The sequence below is a fragment of the Apis laboriosa genome, unplaced genomic scaffold (genome assembly GCF_014066325.1).
Source record: "Apis laboriosa isolate Shangri-la unplaced genomic scaffold, ASM1406632v1 scaffold5_cov152, whole genome shotgun sequence".
NCBI classification, from domain to species: domain Eukaryota; kingdom Metazoa; phylum Arthropoda; class Insecta; order Hymenoptera; family Apidae; genus Apis; species Apis laboriosa.
The window spans coordinates 3,943,029-3,963,968 of NW_025223857.1; the positions used below are offsets into that span (position 1 = coordinate 3,943,029).

At 31.5% G+C, this 20,940-nt stretch overlaps 2 protein-coding genes across 4 annotated transcripts in view; both read right to left on the reverse strand.

The window, feature by feature from the left end:
• The window catches only part of LOC122718204 (nuclear factor of activated T-cells 5-like), a 52,393-nt gene extending 42,850 nt beyond the window's left edge, over window positions 1–9,543 (reverse strand). The window contains exon 1 of the mRNA XM_043943042.1: window positions 9,353–9,543. Coding sequence (XP_043798977.1) covers window positions 9,353–9,425 — 73 coding nt within the window. The 5' untranslated portion in view covers window positions 9,426–9,543. The remainder of the gene's footprint in view (window positions 1–9,352) is intronic.
• Window positions 9,544–10,066: 523 nt separating this feature from the next.
• LOC122718205 (stress response protein NST1) lies at window positions 10,067–20,596 on the reverse strand. 3 transcript variants are annotated; one of them, XM_043943048.1, is made up of 7 exons: window positions 20,460–20,596; window positions 19,632–19,686; window positions 13,561–13,916; window positions 13,345–13,485; window positions 13,116–13,256; window positions 12,719–12,871; window positions 10,067–12,341 (listed from the first exon to the last, which is right to left on the reverse strand). In XM_043943048.1, exons 2-7 carry the CDS (start codon window positions 19,663–19,665, stop codon window positions 12,249–12,251), a joined length of 918 nt encoding a protein of 305 aa, XP_043798983.1. In that variant the 5' UTR covers window positions 19,666–19,686; window positions 20,460–20,596; the 3' UTR covers window positions 10,067–12,248. The 3 variants fall into 3 exon arrangements, with proteins under 3 accessions (XP_043798983.1, XP_043798982.1, XP_043798984.1); XM_043943047.1 differs by lacking the exons at window positions 19,632–19,686; window positions 20,460–20,596 and adding exons at window positions 14,927–15,016; window positions 16,059–16,486; XM_043943049.1 differs by lacking the exons at window positions 12,719–12,871; window positions 19,632–19,686; window positions 20,460–20,596 and adding exons at window positions 14,927–15,016; window positions 16,059–16,477.
• Window positions 20,597–20,940: the final 344 nt, after the last annotated feature.

Consider the following 20,940-nt stretch of genomic DNA (forward strand, 5'->3'; position numbering starts at 1 on the left):
CTCTGAACGAAAATGCGTCATACTACGAGACGTCGCCACTAGACTTATCTTGTGCAACGAGTTACGTGACATGGCGTGAATCTCTTTGCCAGTGGAATGAACCGTTACACGCGTCTCCTCGTGTGCATCTCGCTTCGTCTCGTTACGTACGCGGAATTAAAAAAAAAAAAAAAAAAGAGAAAAAAAAAGAAAAAAAAAAAACGAGAGAAAACGCCTCGTATCGACAGGCGTTAACGCCTTGTGACGTTTTAATATACGATATAACACGACGCGACGGCGATCCAAGAATTTACATTCGATTTTTCACGATGACAGGAAGTCATCGTGTTTACGTGAGAGATTAAGACGCGATCGAAAGGTCAATGTAGAAAGGAATAAGCTGTAAAAGATCGTCAAATTGTATGTTATTCGATTTGACATAATAAGAACATCGACACGGTTATTAAGCTACGCCACGTTTCACCCTTGACAAGAATTCATTCTTCTTCGTTTCAGAAACGTGATCCATAGACGACCGCTTTGAACGCGAAACGTTGAACAGTGAATGCTGTTCAGTTGAGGTTGTTACAGCCCCGGATGTAATAATTTGGATTGTTCTCTGCTTTTTTTTATTCATAATTGCTTTGGTATTCCTAATCTTGGGAATATCTTTGAAACGTGTATTGGCGCGAATCATAATTCTTAAAGAATTATGACATTATCGTCTATGAATTCTAATTTGTGCAAAATATGATAGAACGTGAATAAAAAAAAAAAAAAAAAAAAAAAGATGTTATTTATATATTGAGTTGTCGTCATTTAAAATAATTGTGATTTGATATTACTATATATACGGAATTTTAAATGGAAAATTAATTATTCATTCTTCTCATTTCCATAATGTGTCTTGAAAAAAAAAAAAAGTAGTTAATTGATTACGGAAAGATTCAATGAAACAATATTCGTATATAATAGTATGTCGTAAAAATGATCGAGATTTCTTCTTTTTCGAGTATCGACGGAATTATACGCAGGAAAAAAAAAAAAAAAAAAAAAAAAAAATCAGGCGACAAATTTTCGATTTACGTCCAAGTACAAAATTTTTCAACGCGACTCGATTCGAACGACATTCGTTGGCCAAGGACTTTATGATATTTCATATTTTCTCTCTGCTCGAAGCACGAATTCAAACAAGGTAGCAACAAGGCCGATTAAAACTCGCTCTACGAATACGAAAGAGGGACAGGAAGGGTGAGCATCGCTCCAAACGTAAACTGGTTTTTCTTCGATAAATCTCCTCCACCATTACCTTACATCCGCACGAAGGAAAAAAATAGTATAACGATTAAAATCGAAATAATAAAGTAATAAAAACGAGATGACTTCTGACCTAGATCGAAAAAATAAAAAGAACAATAGAAAAAGTAGACGAGATATCAAACATTATTTTCCCAAGCCAGTCAAGGCTGAAAAAAAAAAAAAATAATAGCCGCGAATTTTTTTCACGACTTTGCATCCAATATTGAATGAAATGATTCGAGCAAATGTCGAATCGCGATTACTATTGTACGACACACGTTCAGTGATGCATGAGGTAAACACAAAATTTATTCCAGATTCGTGACGTTCGAACGTTTGGCGAGGTAATGCGGAAACGTGAGCGGAACGCCTTTTGCCGAAATTTCGCGGGAATTTTGAAATCTGGCCAGATGTCGACGGCTGGGCAATACTCGAACAAGAGATTTGTATATTTTATTTGACGTGAATCATCCTACGTATAAATTCAAACGTGAATCCAGAGAATCGATCCTTTCTTCGTTTATACAATACAATTTAGAATATTCTAATATTCATGAAAATACGTTTCATTTTACGGTTGACAAAATATCTGTTACTAAATATATTACGAAGTAATTTAATTTTCGAATATATATATATATGTTGAAATATTAGAACGCGTAAAAATAAAGACAAAATATTACGACTTATGTACATACAAATTCGTTTGGCAGTCAACGTTGATAAGCGACTTTGAATTATTGCGTTCACGTTAGTACATGTACGTCTGGTGATTATATACTTTCAGTCTAGACGCAATTTTACGATCGATTTTATTATACAATATATGTTATGCAATGGAATTCTTATTATTTAAATGAAAAATCAGATAGGTATTGCAACAAAGAAAAAAAAAATGATTATTAACATATACATAATATTTATCTTTTAAATTTAATATCTTCAACATCAAATCAAAGGTCACCTTGAACTTTTCGCACGAAATTCATGTATATTTTTTGATTATATTATATATATATAAAAAAAAAAAAAAAAACACTAAGATAAATTTAAAAATCGTAAAACATCTATATTCACGTGTATTATAATCAAAAGTTAATAAACGTTTACAAGAAATCCCACGTTTTACAAGATTGAGATTTTTCTTGCAATCGCATACTTAGAGAAACCTCTCATTTTAGATAGAAACAAGTATAATTTAATCGTCGACCGGTTGCCAGTAAATATCGTACGTACAACAGAGTAGATAACATCGACTTCCTCTTATTAAAAAAATACGCGATACCATCGATGATATACATCTCGATCGACATTTTATTCCATGTATATTCGCGCTAAAGGAAACGAAACGGTCTGTCATATACAAACAAATACAAAAACCGATATCTTGTTTCTGCTAGGCAACCGGTGTACCAACGCTTCTGACGCAAATTTATCCCCCCGTATCGCACTCCCGCGATGATTTCATGCGCATTCGCGATTTTATTCGACATATTCGCGTCTCCTCCTCACCGAGAACCAGTCTCCTCCGCCAGTCGAACCCGAGGACACATTCCGGCTTTGCGTATATACTTTCGAAATTTACTTTATAAATTTATATAAGACCAGCATTTCGTTCATTCGAAAGATTGAACCACGTTCCATTACTATTAACAAACTTTATTCTAAATTCTAAATTCTACTCTACTTTTAAATTCTAAATTCTTATTCGAAATAAAGATTTTGTTCCAATTCGAATTATTTACTTTTTTTTTTTTTTTTTTTTTTTAGGAGTACTCAAATTTAAATTAACACAATCTCTATAAATCGAAATCGATCTGTGAAAGTCAAATATCGAGGCCTCTACATTTATCCTCAAGTCCAATCATTATGGGAGTAGGTTCAAACAAATTACAAGATATTGAAGGAAGCGTATCATTTTGAAAAAATAGTGGATTGGTCTTTGGCTCAGGTCCGTGGGTACGCCATCACCCAAAGGACTCACGAAAGCGGGTTTGGAACTACGTGAAACGAACGTAGAGCCTCAAAACCCGTCGGTCCCCCTTGCGGTAAAGTCAAACTAGAAAAATACCATTCACGAATTTCTCTTTATTCTATAAGAATATAACTCTGTCATATCTCCGTATTCTATTGAATTTTCGATTTTGATAAATCGTTTTCATTTTGAATTTTGAAAATTTCTCGATAAGATGAAACATTTGTGATTCGATAATTTTTACCAAGATTTCATCTGATACGTATCAATAATCGAGAACGTGATTACGGATGCGAGAAATAACAGTCACGATCGCGTCAAAAAAGAATCGTACTCGAGTTTTTTCCTTTGATAATCGGTTCAACGCGCTCCTCAACCGTGAAAAATTTGCATTACGTAAGTGATCATGCTCAAACATCCTCAACGTTGATCGATCTCGTTAAACTGTGACATATGTTCGAATCTATACGCTTTTTCTTTTTTTTTTTTTAGGTCATGTTAAACGATAAGTTTATCAGAAACGGAGATCGTTCGATCGAATTGTGGGACAATTTTCGAGAACGAGCTCGAAATTACGATCTATCTTTAGAATATAAATAAAAATTTTTATATTTTATATCATACACTTTGCAAACTAGGAAATTTATCATTCCTGTAATATAATATTAATTCGAAAAAAAAAAAATCTTCGTTTAAGATACGGATAAATAAGGTACACAGTTAGAGTAAAATTGACGTTTATCATACACGTTAAAAGGAAAAAAGTAAATTAATACGTTCCAAAGATTCTATCATATAAACATATTTTACCGAAGATTATATTTAAAATTAGCAGGTGTCCAATAAATTATACACGGAAGTGGATTCTTTTTTATTCTTATTTTTCTCCTTTTCCTTTTTCCTCTTAGTATATTATTTTTGCTTTTTTTGAATTTTTACAATATCGTACGTTTAACACGGTAACGCGAACGTCAACCAGATAATTCGCGTATTATCACATAACTCGATGCACAAGACGCGGCCTTAAATGACGCGAATACGATAAAATTGCACACGGTGCTGCGCGTGTGACAGTAGCAGGATCGACACTCTTTGGGGGAAAAGTAAAGATTCTTTTCAACCGTTTCGCGTTGGAACACGCGAAAGGATACGAATCGATACGAGTCGGCTCTCTTACGTAACTGTCCGCTAGATAAGCACGCTAGAATCCACGACAATCTTCAGAAGTTAAGTGTCAAGCGAGATAGCGTGTCGAAACAACGGGTGCTGTTCAAATTAAGAATTAGATGTTGAAGATGCGAGATCCGCTCGTATATAAAAGGAGAAATTAATCCGGGAGTCGGGCGATTGCATTAATATCAGCCAGTTGATAATACGACGATGATAACCGTGTTTATGTAATATTTTGCGATGGTTTCGAGTGAACGAGAGGGAAATCGCGTAAATAGACGTTTAAAATAGACACGTTCGAAAATTATTGCCCAACCAATGTTATTTCCTTCGTTGTTAAATCGAGCGTTGTTAATCGGCCGATTAGCTTTGAAATGAAAGCGAGAGAGAGGGAGGGAGGGAGGAAGAGAGAGAGGGGGAGAGAACGAGAAAAATTATTTTTTTTTTCTTTTATCAAAATTCGTACGCGCGAATGTACACATATGTATGCACATATATATGCATATATATGCGCCGTGAGCCTGCGTGGCCAGTTGATTAAATAGCACGATTTTTCTTGCTAAATGTAACCCCCGCGATAAAGCACGGCGAGGACGGATAGGATCTAAAGAGGCGGTGTCGGGCGCCGCGGCGCCAGTCGTCCCTCTGTGGTCAGGCAAGAATTGTAGGCCAAATGAAATGCAGTGGACAACCGGGAGGGGAGGAAAAAAAAAAAAAAAAATAGAGGACTTCCGAGTGAATTTCCGATTGAAAGTCCGAGATGAAAGCCAATCGTGTCTTTTATCGGACAAATTAATCTGTAAATACGATTTTAAATATAGCTAAAAGTATTTACCGAATACTTATATTAATTATATTGTTTTATACAGGATTTATACATCAATTAATATTTTAATAGTGTATCGATGTCGCAATGGATGAAGGGGATTAAATGAAATTAATGATATTTCGGGAGCATAAAAGGGAGACGGTAAAAAAATCGACATATCTATACCGAAGAAAGTATAAAAGTTATTTGAGAGAGAATGAAGAGAGAAAGGCTGCATCGACCGAGAAGGTGGCACCGTCATAAATTGTTAAGATCAGTGTAGATTGACGGTGATTGAAACTAGATTACAAAGACCTTGAGTCGCTTAACACCCGTCGTTGGATTCATTGACCGTTATTTCTTCGAGAAAATTTTGCCGGGACTCGATGCAAAAACGCAAAATCCGACCGGTCCTTGACGACTTTTAGGCGTATGATAATTCGCCAACATATGCGTATGCATTCGCATCCAAATATCCGAATTAAGTCTCTCGAACTCTGGACCAAAATATGAAGATATAAAGTGATTCGGCAAAAAAAGATTTTTTAAAATATTGAAAAAAGAGAAAAGTAAAGAATTCGAAAATAAAGATAGGTGATTACGATAGAAATAAAAATTTTTTTCGAATAATGAAAAGTGTGGGAGAACTGTCGCGAGGGAAATATCCGCTGCGTCAATACGAATCGATAAAACGATTATTATTCAAATAGGTTTGCATCGGTATTAAAACGCTCGTTTAGATTCGCTGCGCTAGGCCGAGGTCCGTTCGTTGCCATCAATTAAACGCCTATATACACTGAAGCCATGCACTCGTAGAACTTTGGACAATTTCGATAAGGGTTCAATTGATTTATTTTTTTCCTTTCTTTCGATCAATGTCCATTAATTAATCCCGTTGTATGCTATATTAATAATAATATCGTATCGGCTTAACGAAGTATATGATGGAAGTATACGATGGAACAATCGATATTTAGAATTATATTCGATGGTACAAGCAAAAAATTTTTTTTCGTCGATTATAATATAATATTCGTAATGATAAATGACACTCTGATGTTAGTATGTTTAAAAAATTTTGAAAGTAATTATTGATATATCTTCTATTTTTTTTAACTTAATTTAATTTTAACCTAACTAATTCGATTTTTAATTAATATAGTAAAATAGATAGTTTTTATCTTTTTGAATAATTATTTTCAATAATATGGTACGATGATACGTGTAAAATAATTTTCAAAGTTAAAAACTCATAGACATGCAGGAAACTAGTTTCACTTAATTCAGCCATTTGTATATTACCTATACCGTTATCCTATTCGAAAGATATCTGTCAGAGATACGTGGGCCATTATAGTTATTTGGCTGTTGCAAGATACAGATTCTATATCAAAATTTATATAAGTCCGTAAAGTCGATATCATGACATCGAAAAAAATCATATCGAAAAAAAAACACTAATGCTACAAGTAGATCATAAAATTGGTCAATGAACGATTTCAACGAATATTATCGACTTGAATTATCATGAAATTAAGAGACTTTCAAGAATCAAAATCTGGTTAAAAATGTATTTCTAGATGTTGCAGATGCGATAATAATATGTTATCTTGTTTGAGAAGTACAAAATTTTCGGATAAAATTTATAACGAGATAATAATTTACATTTCGATGATCGTAATTACCTTAAAAAATATATTTCGAAAGCGTTAGAAGCCACGTGGCCCGTCAAGCATCGTTAATGAATGTAAATGATAATTAGTTTTCTTATCACGGTCGAGTTCTATGTGAACGGTCTTTATTCTCGTTACATTAACGACATCTTTCGTTTTCTATATTTTCGTATTTTGTATTTCTTTGGTAATTGTAGTAACGATTAAGAAAAATCCATAAAACCAATCCATAAAAAAAAGAATAACAGTTTCATTCTTCTTATTAACAACGCGCTAGTCATTTATATTAACGATAAATAAATTTATATATGATTTAAATTAAAAATTTATTTATCATCGACTACAAATAACTACTGTTAATAAAAAATAAAAAAAAAACAATATCATTCGTTATTTTTATTCAATCAAATATTTCTTTTTTAAATATCGCTTAATATTAAAAAAAAATTAAAAATCAAATTTATTCTTTAAATATTGATTAACAAAGGAAAATGAAACATAAATTTTACGAAACTTATAAGAATTTCCCAAATTTTCTAATTCTATCGTTGTAAAAATTGCATGTGGTAAACTCGATCGATCAAGTTGTAGGTATATAGCATGCTAAAGGAACGGAAAAGCGCAATACGAAGACAGAAATATCGCAAGGTATCGAACGCGAAATCAACTTGATGCGTTCCGTCGGGTTAAAAACATCGATCCGCGTCTTTATCGTCATGGTAACACATGCACTTATACAATTATCCTTGTGTGAAACTATTGAATGTATGTTTCCATACGATACTGTGTCGGTATGTACGCACACAGTCGTATGTCGATTATGTACAAACATGTATGTACCTCTCCTCTATTTGTTATCTTACTCTATCTTTCTTGCTCTATTCTTATCGCAGCTAAGAATGCATTTTCACGGTTTCACTAACACGCACCTTCCGTGTGATGTGTGCGAAACAAATTCATCTCGTTGAAATAGTTTTATAGTAGAAAATAATTCAATTAAATCTATAAATTGTATTCCTATAAAATTATCGATAATAGAAACAATTTAACAGTTTTGTCTTAATAAATTTATTATTATTTCCGCGAATATTGTCGTTGATGTAAAAATTGTATTTGAAAATAGTAAATCCGAAATGTTATATAAATATTTTGAGAAAAAATGATAGTAATTTTTGATTGTATATATAATAGTAGTATTGCATAAGATTAAAGCGTACCAAGATAAATATTATTAATATTAGAAATACATATCATGGATCAGTATTATATATATGTAAGTAGTTACAGATAATATCTAAATCTACAAAATAATACTTTTATGGCGTATTTTTATATTTAATTGAATATTAATTAATTAACAAAAATTCTTGAAAATTTGTTTACATAGAAGTAAAAATACGTAAAATATTGTTTTACATAGAAAAAAAAATTATTCGTAAAATAAGACGATTCTAATTGAAAGTAATCTAATGCGAAAGTTGCTACGCAGTTAATATGAAAAAGTCAATGTTTTACAAATTTTACTATAATAATATTCTATAAAAGGATAATATTTTACCCAACTAAAAAATGTAACCAATGTTAAATAATAACAATATCAGTTGCATGTTAAATGAAGAAATAAAGTTCAGATTTATTGATAAATCACTATGTTTGATACATAACCAATATTAATTTATCCTCAAGTTTGATTTGAATTTATATAAGAAAATTATAATCGTATTTCAATAATAAACTCGTACCAAGACTTAGAGAGAACTAAGAATCAACTGATATCTAAAGTATCAGAACCAACTATGAATCATGTTTACAAATACACGAGAAAGAAATGCATTTATATATGCAGCGTATTGAGGCATCCATATTGAAAACAGCATAACCTCACTAAATGCTTTCTGGCGCATGTTATCTTTTACAATAATGTATAGAACTGATTTTGCTTTAATCATAAAATTATTTAATTTAATTATCATAAAAGATCAATAATTATCTTTATAGAGTAAAATATAAATACGCAATTATTTCTCTCTCTTTTTTTAAATGTTTTTATCCATAATTCTAATAAATAAAACATCATTGCAACATCGAACATTTTATGATTCTTTAAATTTTATAATATACAAAAAGATTCTTACTTTAAAAAATACATATCTTCAGATTTTATCGCTTCAAACAAGAATTTCAATAAATTTTAATATGCAAATAGAACATTGTTTACATTGAATACACTTTTATATAAAATTTAATAGTTAATTTCATAGTTATTCACTTTTTTGAGCGTATAGACAAACGTAAATTAAAACACGTAATTAATTTTTACATGTTCGGCCATATTGTGTTGATACCATGGAAAACGATTAGAGGGACCGAGAACGCAGCAGGGCTATCTCGTCGACTGGCAGGCGAACCATTTCGCAAATTTCCTGGCATACCAATCTATCCACTTACCGGCTGTGGCTTTGGTGTTTTTCCCATGATGCCTCCTGTTCTTCTTCTCCGATAATCGGCTCTTCAGTAACATCGTACACGCACTTTATCACGATTTTTATCACTTGTCTCACACTGGCTACGCATTATTATTCACCCGTACGGCAGCCATTTGCCCTCTACCTACTCGACTATAAAGCCTGCCGCCGTTTCGTTTAGCCTTTGGCTTTCGGCCATTCGACAGCTCGTGACGTCACTTGAATCTTAGTGACGTATCTATATTTTCCTCATATTCGAATAATTTAATTTCAAAATTAAAAGATTACAAGAAAATTATATAATAATTTTCCATATATAATATTTTATAATAAGTTTTTAAATAACTAATGTTAATATAAATAGCAAAGTTATTGTGATAAAAACATGATATATTTTTTTCGTAATGAACAGGGCTCTTTGATCCATAGGAAATTAAGTAACATTGCTAAGATTCCGAAATAATCTGTTTTACCAAGAGTTGGTTATGTTTAAATCGTAGAGTAAAATCACGGCGCCAAATCTATACGCTCAAAAAAATGAAAAAATTTCAACTAAAATATCTCTATCAAATTATAATGTTTTAATTAGTGAAATAATAATACTCAAATTTATGAAATAAATCAAAGAGAAATAATTAAAAGGGTACTTGTAATAAAAAACAAATTAATGTAAGTGCGTGTAGGTATGGCCTTTTACTTCACACAATGAGATTCTTTTTTTTTTAAACACATATTATTTCAACTAAAGCTTAAATAAATGTCGAAGGCAACCGATATATCATTAAAAAATTGGTTTCTCGCGATATCTTTTTTGTTCCAATAGAAATTTATTTTGTAATAATGGTTTTGCAAGAATTGATTTGCTTCTGTCGCTCCACTATAAGACAATTACCAAAGCTCACAAGAAACCATACGTACATTAGTAACCATATTACATATATATACCATCGCATAGAAATTTATATATATATATATATTTATATATTATAACGCAAATTGAAAAGAGAGGACAATCATAATATACATACGTCGGGCATCTATATAATAATTATACGAAATACATTTTGCAAAAGATCACAACAATTATGCAAAAATAGACGTTATTCATCACTTGTCATAACCGCAAGAAAAATGAAATCTTTTATTTTTTTTCTTGATGTTGCAACATGTGACAAATTAACCGCAACACTTGGCAATATAGGTGTTACAGTTGTATATTCGTCGACATAAAAATTCTAATGTTTTTTTTTTTCAATCTCTTTTTTTAATTAATTTTTTTTCTTCGCATTAACTTGCAATAGCCCCTTGTAAAAATTTTCTGTGCAATTTCAATACCTAAGATAGTAAGGTATCGGTTGCAATATCACTGCGACATATCTTTTTTTTTATGATGATACCGTGACCAGAGCTAAAAGTTTCTTCTCGTTTATGGTATCCCCTATATATATATATATATATGAATATCTAAAAAGGCCGAGGAACCATTAGCTGCCTATTACATTACGAGAAGAATTTGCGAAAGTATTTGCGAAAACTTTGCTCCGGTACGGTGTTTATTTCTAGTACTTCCAGCGATGATATATATGAACAAAATTAAGGCCCCTAGCCACGGTATCCGTTCAAGCATAGAGGAATTAAATGTCTCTCTCTCTCCTCCGTTCTCTCTCTCACATTCTCACTTAAACACTACACATTTTGACAAATAATTAAGTCATCACAGAAGCATCATATTATCATATTCAATTAGACTACATATTTTGTGAATCTTGTTCAGTTTAGCGCAGTAATATTACAATGATCGAGTACAAAATGGTTTTAAAGTTTTCAAGCCTAGTATAAAGCACTATTATATATATTATAAGTGTGCTTACATGTCGGCACATACCATACACATACATATGTATAGTTATTATATATGGTATGTGTACACACATATGGTCGCAATTACCACTTAAAATCTAATTGTAGCGATAGTATTCTATCATTATTCTACGATTAAAAGCAAAGTTTTAATGAACAAAACACCAAAAAATTATATAAAAAAGATATAAGAGTTAAAAAAATGATTAATAGGAATAAAAAATTGTAAACATTTGAATGCGATAATCACGATTATGATTTCATTTGTTTTTTGATTTTAAATTTAAACAAAATAAATTTTTTAATGAGATAAATGATTAAACAACAATATCATAATTATTAATAAAAAAGAAAATATACAAAAAAGTATTGTAAGTATTGTAAGAATTATAAAATATTAATTATTGACATACACAATCGACCACAATACATAAGGTATTTTTAATGCCATGTTTTAGAAGATCCACAATCTTGTGTAAATGGTAGGCACGTTATAACTGAAAATATTTTACACGCCATATATCTTTCAATCAAATATTCGTACATGTTAGTACATATATTCGTGTACACTTAAAAACAAAAAAAAAAAGTGTATTTAGGTAAAGGCAGTGATATTCCTTGCACAAGTAGAAAGTGAGAGGAAAAATTGATTAATTCTCCACAATATAAACGTTTCTTTAATCATTTCGAATATTTTATCTAACTGGATATTTAATTCCCCATCCATTGTAATAAAATAAAACCATTAAAATTGCAAATTTCTTCAACTACTATTAAATCGCTTGCATAAGTTCTTTAATTTTCTTTCAGCGAACGAAAATGGCACAAAGCGTAATGGAGTTTGATAAAGCACAGCGAGTGCAACTCCTTAGTTTATTTCAAGATTTAAACACATAACTCCGATGATCTATTCAGTGAGTGACTCTGCAAGCTTGTAGTCAAATCTCGCTCTCCTTTTTCCTCGATTTTGTAACGATGAAAAGATATTTTAACGAGGATCGCAATCAAAAATAATGTTTTTACCCAGAGCTAGCAGTCTCCTTTTCAGCAGGCAAGGCAGATTGTTCAGATAGAGCTGCCTTATTCTGTCTTACCATCTCCGCACGCCTCTCCTTTAGGAAAAAAAAAAAAGAAATGATAATTTAAAGAAATTTATAAGGATCATCTATTTTAAATTAAAAATGTTTATATCATGCTAATACTCATATTAAGCTAACATCTATTATAAAGTATAATAGCTTATAAATGCAGGATCATGCTGAAAAGAAAATGATAAAAAAATTAGATATATAATTATACATAATATAACTGAATTCCTATAATGAAGATTTTCTGCAACATAATATGGTGAAGCACGATTAAAATTGATTAAAAATTCTAATGATAACCGTAGTCTACTGAAGTCATAGAATTTCTACTGAAACTTAATCAGTGAAACTCAATCAGAGACAATAAGAATATTGAATCAACAAAAAAAGGACGAAATTACATGCTGGCGAATAGCCTGCACACGACGTTGAATCTCTCGCTGTCGGTTCTGCTCCGCAGTAGAAACCCTCTTGTCAAATTCGAACTTTTTCACCAGAAGTTCTCTCGTGGCGCACTCTGCTATCTGACGCACTTTTGCTATCTTCACAGTGTTCTAAATGACCATTTCAAATTCCCTTATTGGGTAATATTGTCTACAAAATGTAAGAAAGGATTTCCACTAAAAAAGTCAAGTTTAGAAAATTACATTCCTATACATTCTGTATTTTCAAAACTTGACTGAATCACATACTAATTTTACAGAAGCGAGAAATCCTTCCTGATACTAGCCAAAACAATCCAATAGAAAATTCATAAAACTAATATTTTAATTCTGAATAATATACAAATGAACTCACATGATTGCGTAGCTTTTCTTTCTGTTCACGTTCGAGATTCTGACGACGTTCGTGAGCTTGATCCAATTTGCCTTGAATTTGGGATTCAAGTTGCTGTACGCGCTCAGTTAATCCCTGACGTACACGGGCTACTTGTTCCTCCTAAAAATTAAAAAAATTAAATAATATATAATACGTATATATAAATAATTTTATGAATAGAAATTAATCAATAATATTAAATACTGACATGTTCTTTAAGGCGATCCAGCATCTTTTTAATGTTTTCATCGCGTTGAGCAGCAGCAGATTTTAACTTCTCTTCAACGGCACAACGAACTTCTTGAGTCTGTTGTTCAAGACTTAAACGAGTTTTTTCCACACTTTCTAACTATAATCAAAAACACAATAATAATAATTACATTTAAATAATAAAATTATATATATAAAAAAAATTTCAACTAACGTGTTCTTTCAATTTATTCTTCAATTCTGCAATGTGAGCCTCTCGCTTTTCTTCTGTATTATTCATTTTAGCATCTAAAGATTCACGAGTCGCAGCAATGAAAGCAGCGCTAAGTTCATCTTTTTTGCGAGCTGCTTCTTCAATTTTGCTAAGTTTAGCGGCAAGAGCAGCGAGTTTATGAGCTTCCAAAGAAAGTCTTCTTTCCTCTGCTGCTCGAAGTTTGTCTTCAATAGCGACTTGTTGAGTCGGACTTGTTTGTGGGGGCGATGGTGCTCTTTTCGGTACTGTTGGTTCTGCTAAGATTACCTCGTAACACAATCCACCCTTCGATTTCTCTTGGCATCGAATCTCAGTTGCTAAGATAATAAATAAAATAAATTAATAAAAATATTGATGATTCAATGAAATTATTACTCGAGTATTGATTAATATATGTAAAAAAAATATTAATATGTTCTAAAAAATAATATATTAAAAAAATATTATTAGTATAAATATTAAACTATAATACTCATATTCATATATATGTATATGGTTTATATCTAACGTTATAAATATAAAACAAAAAATTATTTGAATATAATTCAATGATTAATTTTCATTATATCAATTAATTATAGAAATATAAAATTAATTATTGCCACTTGCAATGTAGCCAAAATCTATATATGCGTAACAACAGCATCTTTATATTTCTTCACTATTTTACATATTGTCTCCTATCAAACATAATGGAATTAAAAATATTCGTCTCTGCCAAATCGACGAGATATAATCCAAAAGCAGCAAAAAATTTCTTAATTCCATTTATTCCATCCAACTCGACTTCGTTCGAAGTACATGAGGCAATTTACGGAAGTATGACTCAGAGACGCGAGAAGGAAAGATCGATCAGCCTACGGGACGATTGTCTTTAGGCGCCGCGACGTCTAGCGTCGACACACGCACATTTCAGTAGCCACCCTATGAACACCATATCAGAGTGTTCTTCCGACATTTGCCGGCTTCGATTTATAATTTATCAACGATAGATTGGCGACTGTTTGTCACGAGTTCGTTGCACTTTCCAGCGAATGCATGGATAATCGATCGAAAGCTTATCCATGTTTCAATCAACAAAATGCTATCTAATAATGCTATCTAAAATATAAAACAAAGATGTATCAAGATATTCAACAATAAAGTTTTCTATCTTAATCTTTGATTTTTTTCTATATTATTAGTTGTTATCTATAAGCGATTTCTAATTAAAAGATAAATATTGTAATTAAATTTAATTCAAATGATTAAGTTGATTATAGAAATTAATTTAAAAATTAATAGTTCAACGGCGAGATTTGTCAATTAAAAAGCGGCATATACTCACTAATAAACTTTACTTTCTTCGGCTGTTTAGTTCGCGGCTTTCCTTTGCCGCTGGGCTTCTTGAAGGGAGCATTGCCCCTTCTATCTCCCGCTTCGAAAATTGAGAATCAATGAATGGCATATTACTGTAGGGATCAGGAAAACTGGAATCGCGTTTTAATTATCGGGAAATCGATGCAACCGTTTCCTCACTATCGGTTAACAACCGAAGGTGGCCATCTTGGGCCGCACCCCGATCGTTTTGTAGAGGTTTTCCATCGAGCACGTGCGTTATCGACAATTTCTGCAATTTTTCTAAATACATGCAGAAATTCGATGCAATTCATAAATTAAAAAGGGAAAAATGGACTTAATTATATTATAATTTTTACGAAGTGATGTAAACTAGAAAATAATAAAACAAAAGTAATTTCAAAACAAATTAAAATATTAAATTAAAATAAAAATGAAAAATAATAATATTACCGATTAAATTTTTACGGTAGATCAGCAGCACTAATCGATGATAGTATACAATAGATACCGATTAGTAGAAGGTAGAGAAATTGATCGAACTGCAGCTACCTGGGATAATACGATACCAACATAATATCGATCATCGTTGACTGCGGTAAAAATATACCAAGTTCAAAACGCGTATATTTAACAAGAGGACGTTTAAGGAAAACAGGAAATTGCTTCGCCTCTTCATGTATCAAATTAATTCGAATATGGCATATTCGACCATCGTTGTAAACTCTTAATAGTTTACAAATTAAAAAGCAGATCTAGTAAAATAAATAATATAAATAAATAAATAAATAAATAAATAAATAAAATAATTACATATTTTTATAAAATCGGTTTAACAATGATGATTTTAAAGTTGATATTAGTATTAGTAAAGATAGTGGATAGAGGTAAAAAAATCCCATGTTGAAATAAATGTAAAGATACCATAAATTGGATTAAAAGAAATCTTTCTCATCACTTCGACCGAGGAGTCATTCACCGTTGTATCGACTCCTCCCTTCTTCTAACTCCGTATAGTACACGAACTATTATAGAAATATAAAAAGGAAAGACTAAAAATACGAAAAACGCTTGCATCTTTCTTCCCAATTATAACAAGAAGTGGCGAACAGAGCACTCACCTATGATGCCCAAGGGTGCTTTGCAGCTATGACAGAAGCACTGCAGCACTGAATCGCGCACAAGACCGATCAACATATTTCTGATATTTGGTTATTAGCTGTTACGCGCGAACTGCGCTCCGTATTTAGCGAAATTAAACAAGCTCGGCAAACGACTACGAGAATGAAAAGAGGGAGCGCAGAAGAATCGGCGAGAGGACACGTTCGACGAGCAAAGAGGAGGGCCGGAAGTGGTTAAACTCGTATCTGGGGCGGTGGCTGGAGGGCGACTGATCCGCACAGTGCGCCACGACGCCCGGCGTCGCTCAATATCCACCCACTGGCGCCTCTTGCGCCCCTAGTCGCGGCGGACCACCCCACGCTGCAGCGAACAGCCTACCCGACGACAAGCCACCCTTCCACCTCTACTAACCTCCAACCTCCAACTTCCACCTCGAACGGCCTTAACATACCTATATCGTGGACCCGGCTAGGTGCCGGTCGCTAGGCACGTGTGGAAGCCTATGTGGAGGCGTAAAATACCATCTGTCCAACCCCAACCACCATCGAGCTTCTTATATTTTGACTCAACCTCGTACCAATGCTTGCTGATCAATGAACGATATCTTTTTTTCACGAGTTTTGTAAAATTCTGCAATTTATCTAAATATATATTTGCATTCTTTAATCTTTGCAAATTTAAAAAACTCCAGTTATGGATCATCATCGTGAATATAAGTTCTTACGTATTTCGATTCGATAAATTTCTAAGTAAAATTCAATGATTTTGGAAAAAAATATTTTTTAATTAAATAATATCGAAGTATTGTGTGTGAATGAATTTGAAGTTTTTTGAAGTTATTCATTAATTTTCCGCAGTTTATCGATTTTAATATACGAAAAGATTTTACGTAACTAACGCCCTATTTCGCGTCTCTTATAAATCAAGCCCTACCACTATCCTGCCCTTGCTTAGTTGCGACATCGAGAATATGATCTTCGAATTGACGACTTTGCAATATGCACCCCTAAAGAGGACTCGTGGAATGCTGAGAAATCTTGTTTCGGTTGTTCCGATATCCGTGTTAAGCACTTCTATTTGAATTTTATTTCAACGTACTTAGACATATAAAAACTTATTAATTTCACGATATATAATAAAAAAATTTTAATTTTAATCTTATTTCTTCGATTCTTGAAAAATAATTTCGTTGGTAACTAAACCATTGTCTTTTTCTAGTTTCTAACGAAATCCATCAATATTTTTTGTTAATAATTTAACATTTAAAATAGATTGCCCTTTTTACGAAATTATTTGTTATTTTATCAATGAACATATCACTTTCTCTATTCTTAGACGATTAGATTGTTATATTCATTTTCTTGATTTTATCGGTATTTTAATAAACCGTGAAAATGATTTCAAACAAATCATAGAGGACAATACCAAAGGTAACCGATATGAGAAAATATGGAACACAAATGACAATAATCGTTGTTCCGTAAACTTTTTCATTTGACAGGAACGATCGAACAATCGCAATGTCGAGATTCCGTGACGCATTACGGTCGAAGGATACGCCATAAAGTGAATGAATCTCCTACACCTGGATCGATATCGTGGAATATTTTCAGAACTCGGAACGAGGGAATAGGCGATGTTAATAATGCAGTCACCCCTTTTTCCACTGGTCACGAACGTAGTAAATTGCGCAGAAATCGAAGTGACGTATTCTAATAGAAATTGAGACTTGATATTTATCAAGATTTTTTTTTAAATTCCAGTTAACTTTCCAACATTTTTCATTTAAATTTCATCCAGCACAACAAATTATATCATTATATTTCTCTATTTCAAAAAAACTTATTCTGCAATTAAGCAAATAAGAAATAGTAATGATTCCATTGCAATTAATTAGAAAATATATTTAATTGAAAAGAAAGAGCAAATTTATGGAATAATGATTTCTTGATTATATTTAATGAGTTTCACTTATTCGTTATATTTAATTAAATTTGAAAATTTAAAAAGTTAATAAAAAAGAAAAAAAAGAAAAAAGAATCGAGCGAAATCGAGTCTGGTCAAGAAAAGTGCATCGTTTTAAAACGTGATTTATCATTGCATGCCCTTTAAGGAAGGAAGAAATTCAATAGAGTTTCACCGAGAGGAAATGATTATGGACATTTCACCCGATATATCTTGCACGCTGCTTCAGACAATCGGATTAACCTACGCACTTCAATGTCACCGTGTGTACGCTGTTTAAACTCGACCAGAGCCAGTCTCTTTCACGGATGCAAGAAGAACTTGAATCTCATTCTCCACAACTCGAAAGAGGAGATGTGAAAAGAGCGAAGAATGAGGTTTAAGTCGCGTGCTAGTATTGGCGCAGTGTTCAATTGTGAAACAGCATTATTTATCGATACGCAACACTTATGCGGGTTCCGTTACATTGTGTATCCGGTAATGAGAGATCAATAAAATTGTTCTCCATAATTATTCGTATTGCGAAATTGATATCAATCAGGCGATATATAAAATAATCTATATTCATGTAAGATATGTTTTCAATTATTATATGAATTTTATATGAAACTTTATTCTGCAAAAAAAATAATACTTTCTGCAATTTTTATCGAAATATCGAATTGAATTATTTTGTTTGAAATATAAGAATAATTTTATAAACAATGCAAATTTTATTTTTTAAATTCCAATATCCAAAATCAATTTCTGAAATCAGATATAAAGTAAATATATATTTTGAGTATATAAAAAAAAATTAAAAAAAATTAAAATAATTAATCTTTATTAAATATAGAATAAATATTTAATTTGCAAATATGAAAATATCACAATAATGATTTATCGAAAAAAATTTAGTAAAATTTTCATAATTGAGAACCACTGAAAAGCGTTCGAGCACTGCAGTTGAATCAAGCTGCAGTTGCCACGGCGAACTGCAGACTACACTCCTCCGAGGACGCCAATGGAGGGCTCTGACCTCTTCTTGGCAACTATCTACTTTTCGTTGCTTTAGGGTGTATTCCTATTCCCATCTAAATTGCCTTTAATTAACAATCCTTTGTTGTACTGAGTTTATTATCGAACGTGAAAAAATATTACGTCTGATTCGCGAATAATCTCTTTTTTGGCAAAATTTGGTAAAATTTTGGTTCATTATTCATAACAATTCTGGAAGTTCAATCAGAAATAATGACTTGAAAAAGTCATCACACATAACATACATTGAATAGTCATATAATCAATCACATTAATATGTAATACATACTTATTAATTGTACAAGTGTACAAATATTTGTATATATAATATTTAATAAGTTATATTATTTAAATCTTTAAAATAAAACACTTAAATCATTAATCATAAAATGATATAATGAAAGATTAAACATTTTATACATATTATAAGAAATTATATCTACTTATACATATATCGTATAATTGATTTTTTTTGAAATTCAAGAAAATATATTATATAAATTAAAAATATTAATTATGAAAATTATTAATTTGTTATTATTTTTAGAAATTAATATGAAGAATTTTTATACAAAAATTTTGTCACTTACATTCATTAACATGCGATTCAGTAGCCGCAGCCATTGTGGCAATAACTGTATGTCACTGTAAAATAATATATCTGATTTTATAAACTGAGGTTAAAAATTATACATTGAAATTTTTTATAAATATTTTCCTCTTAATTTAATATATACCTATTTATTATATTTAATCATTTTTATTACAGTAATGTCGCGTGAAGCTTATTTCAAACAAAGGAAATATGTAAGAAAAATGTACGCTATTTATACATTACGACTAAATTTGAAGAATGAAAAAAATTGAAATATTTTGTAGCATATTATGATATTGTATTATAATATATACTTTTGGAAATACAATAAGGGAAAAATTATATTGTATGACGTATTTGTTATTTCTATATTAATTCTATACCAAACAAAGTAAACGACATTCGACATTCGAAATTTTTCAACATTATTTGCACAATAGAGCAATCAAAAAATATCAGGTATATATACATTGATTTGATATTCAATGACATAATTTCGTGACAAAATATTCTTTTTCATATTTTTTGAAAAATATATATCTCAACAAAATTATTTAAACACAATCAAAGAAAGTCGAAGTTATGATTACTTCTACGCATGATCACATTCAAAAAAACGTATTGCAGTCAAATTACAAATCGAATGCGGAAGATGACGTTTAGGATTATTGTAAAAAAAAAACAACGGCACTTTCTTTGTTTCGTATTGAACATTGATTAAGTATAAAAGTGGATAAGCGAGGTCTCTTTGTTCGTATTCGTGGCGTCTCTTTGTCACCAAACAAACTTATCGTTATAGATTGGAAATAAACATTTAACTTACCTGTTTTTCCTTTAAAAGAACAAAGAAACGATTATTGAACAATACGGTAGATACTAGAAATAGAAACGATCACCAATACACTGGATAATGCTAGGAGATCTGAACGGTCGCTGGACTTGCTGGCTGCTTTTATTGCGACATGCAAGTATCTTTGTGTAACCAACGATTCACACTGGTTAACATTTGGCTACACGTACAACACATACATACATTTTGTCAAAGTGCTCGAATGTTCGGGAGTTTTCATTGGTCGAGCTTAGTGATCGGTTCATCGTCATTGGTTAGTTTGAATTTGAAGCGTTGGCTGAATTGTAACAGGACGTGTCATGTGAATCCTTTACCACGCATTCGCAGTACTGTTTTCATCGTTTAAAAGATGATCGTTGTAAATATAATGTATCTAAACGAGGTAAACACTGTTTTATTTATGTTTTTTATAATTGTAATTTGACGATTTTGTTATAATTATAACATTGTATTA

What these genes read in the sequence shown, in the direction of transcription:
- LOC122718205 (XM_043943047.1), bottom strand. Translation starts at nt 16,134, where the DNA reads ATGTTGATCGGTCTTGTGCGCGATTCAGTGCTGCAGTGCTTCTGTCAT. An exon ending in TGGATCGCCTTAAAGAACAT is followed by an intron (nt 13,257 to 13,344) that starts GTCAGTATTTAA and finishes TTTAATTTTTAG; the next exon opens with GAGGAACAAGTAGCCCGTGT. An exon ending in AAGAAAAGCTACGCAATCAT is followed by an intron (nt 12,872 to 13,115) that starts GTGAGTTCATTT and finishes ATGGTCATTTAG; the next exon opens with AACACTGTGAAGATAGCAAA.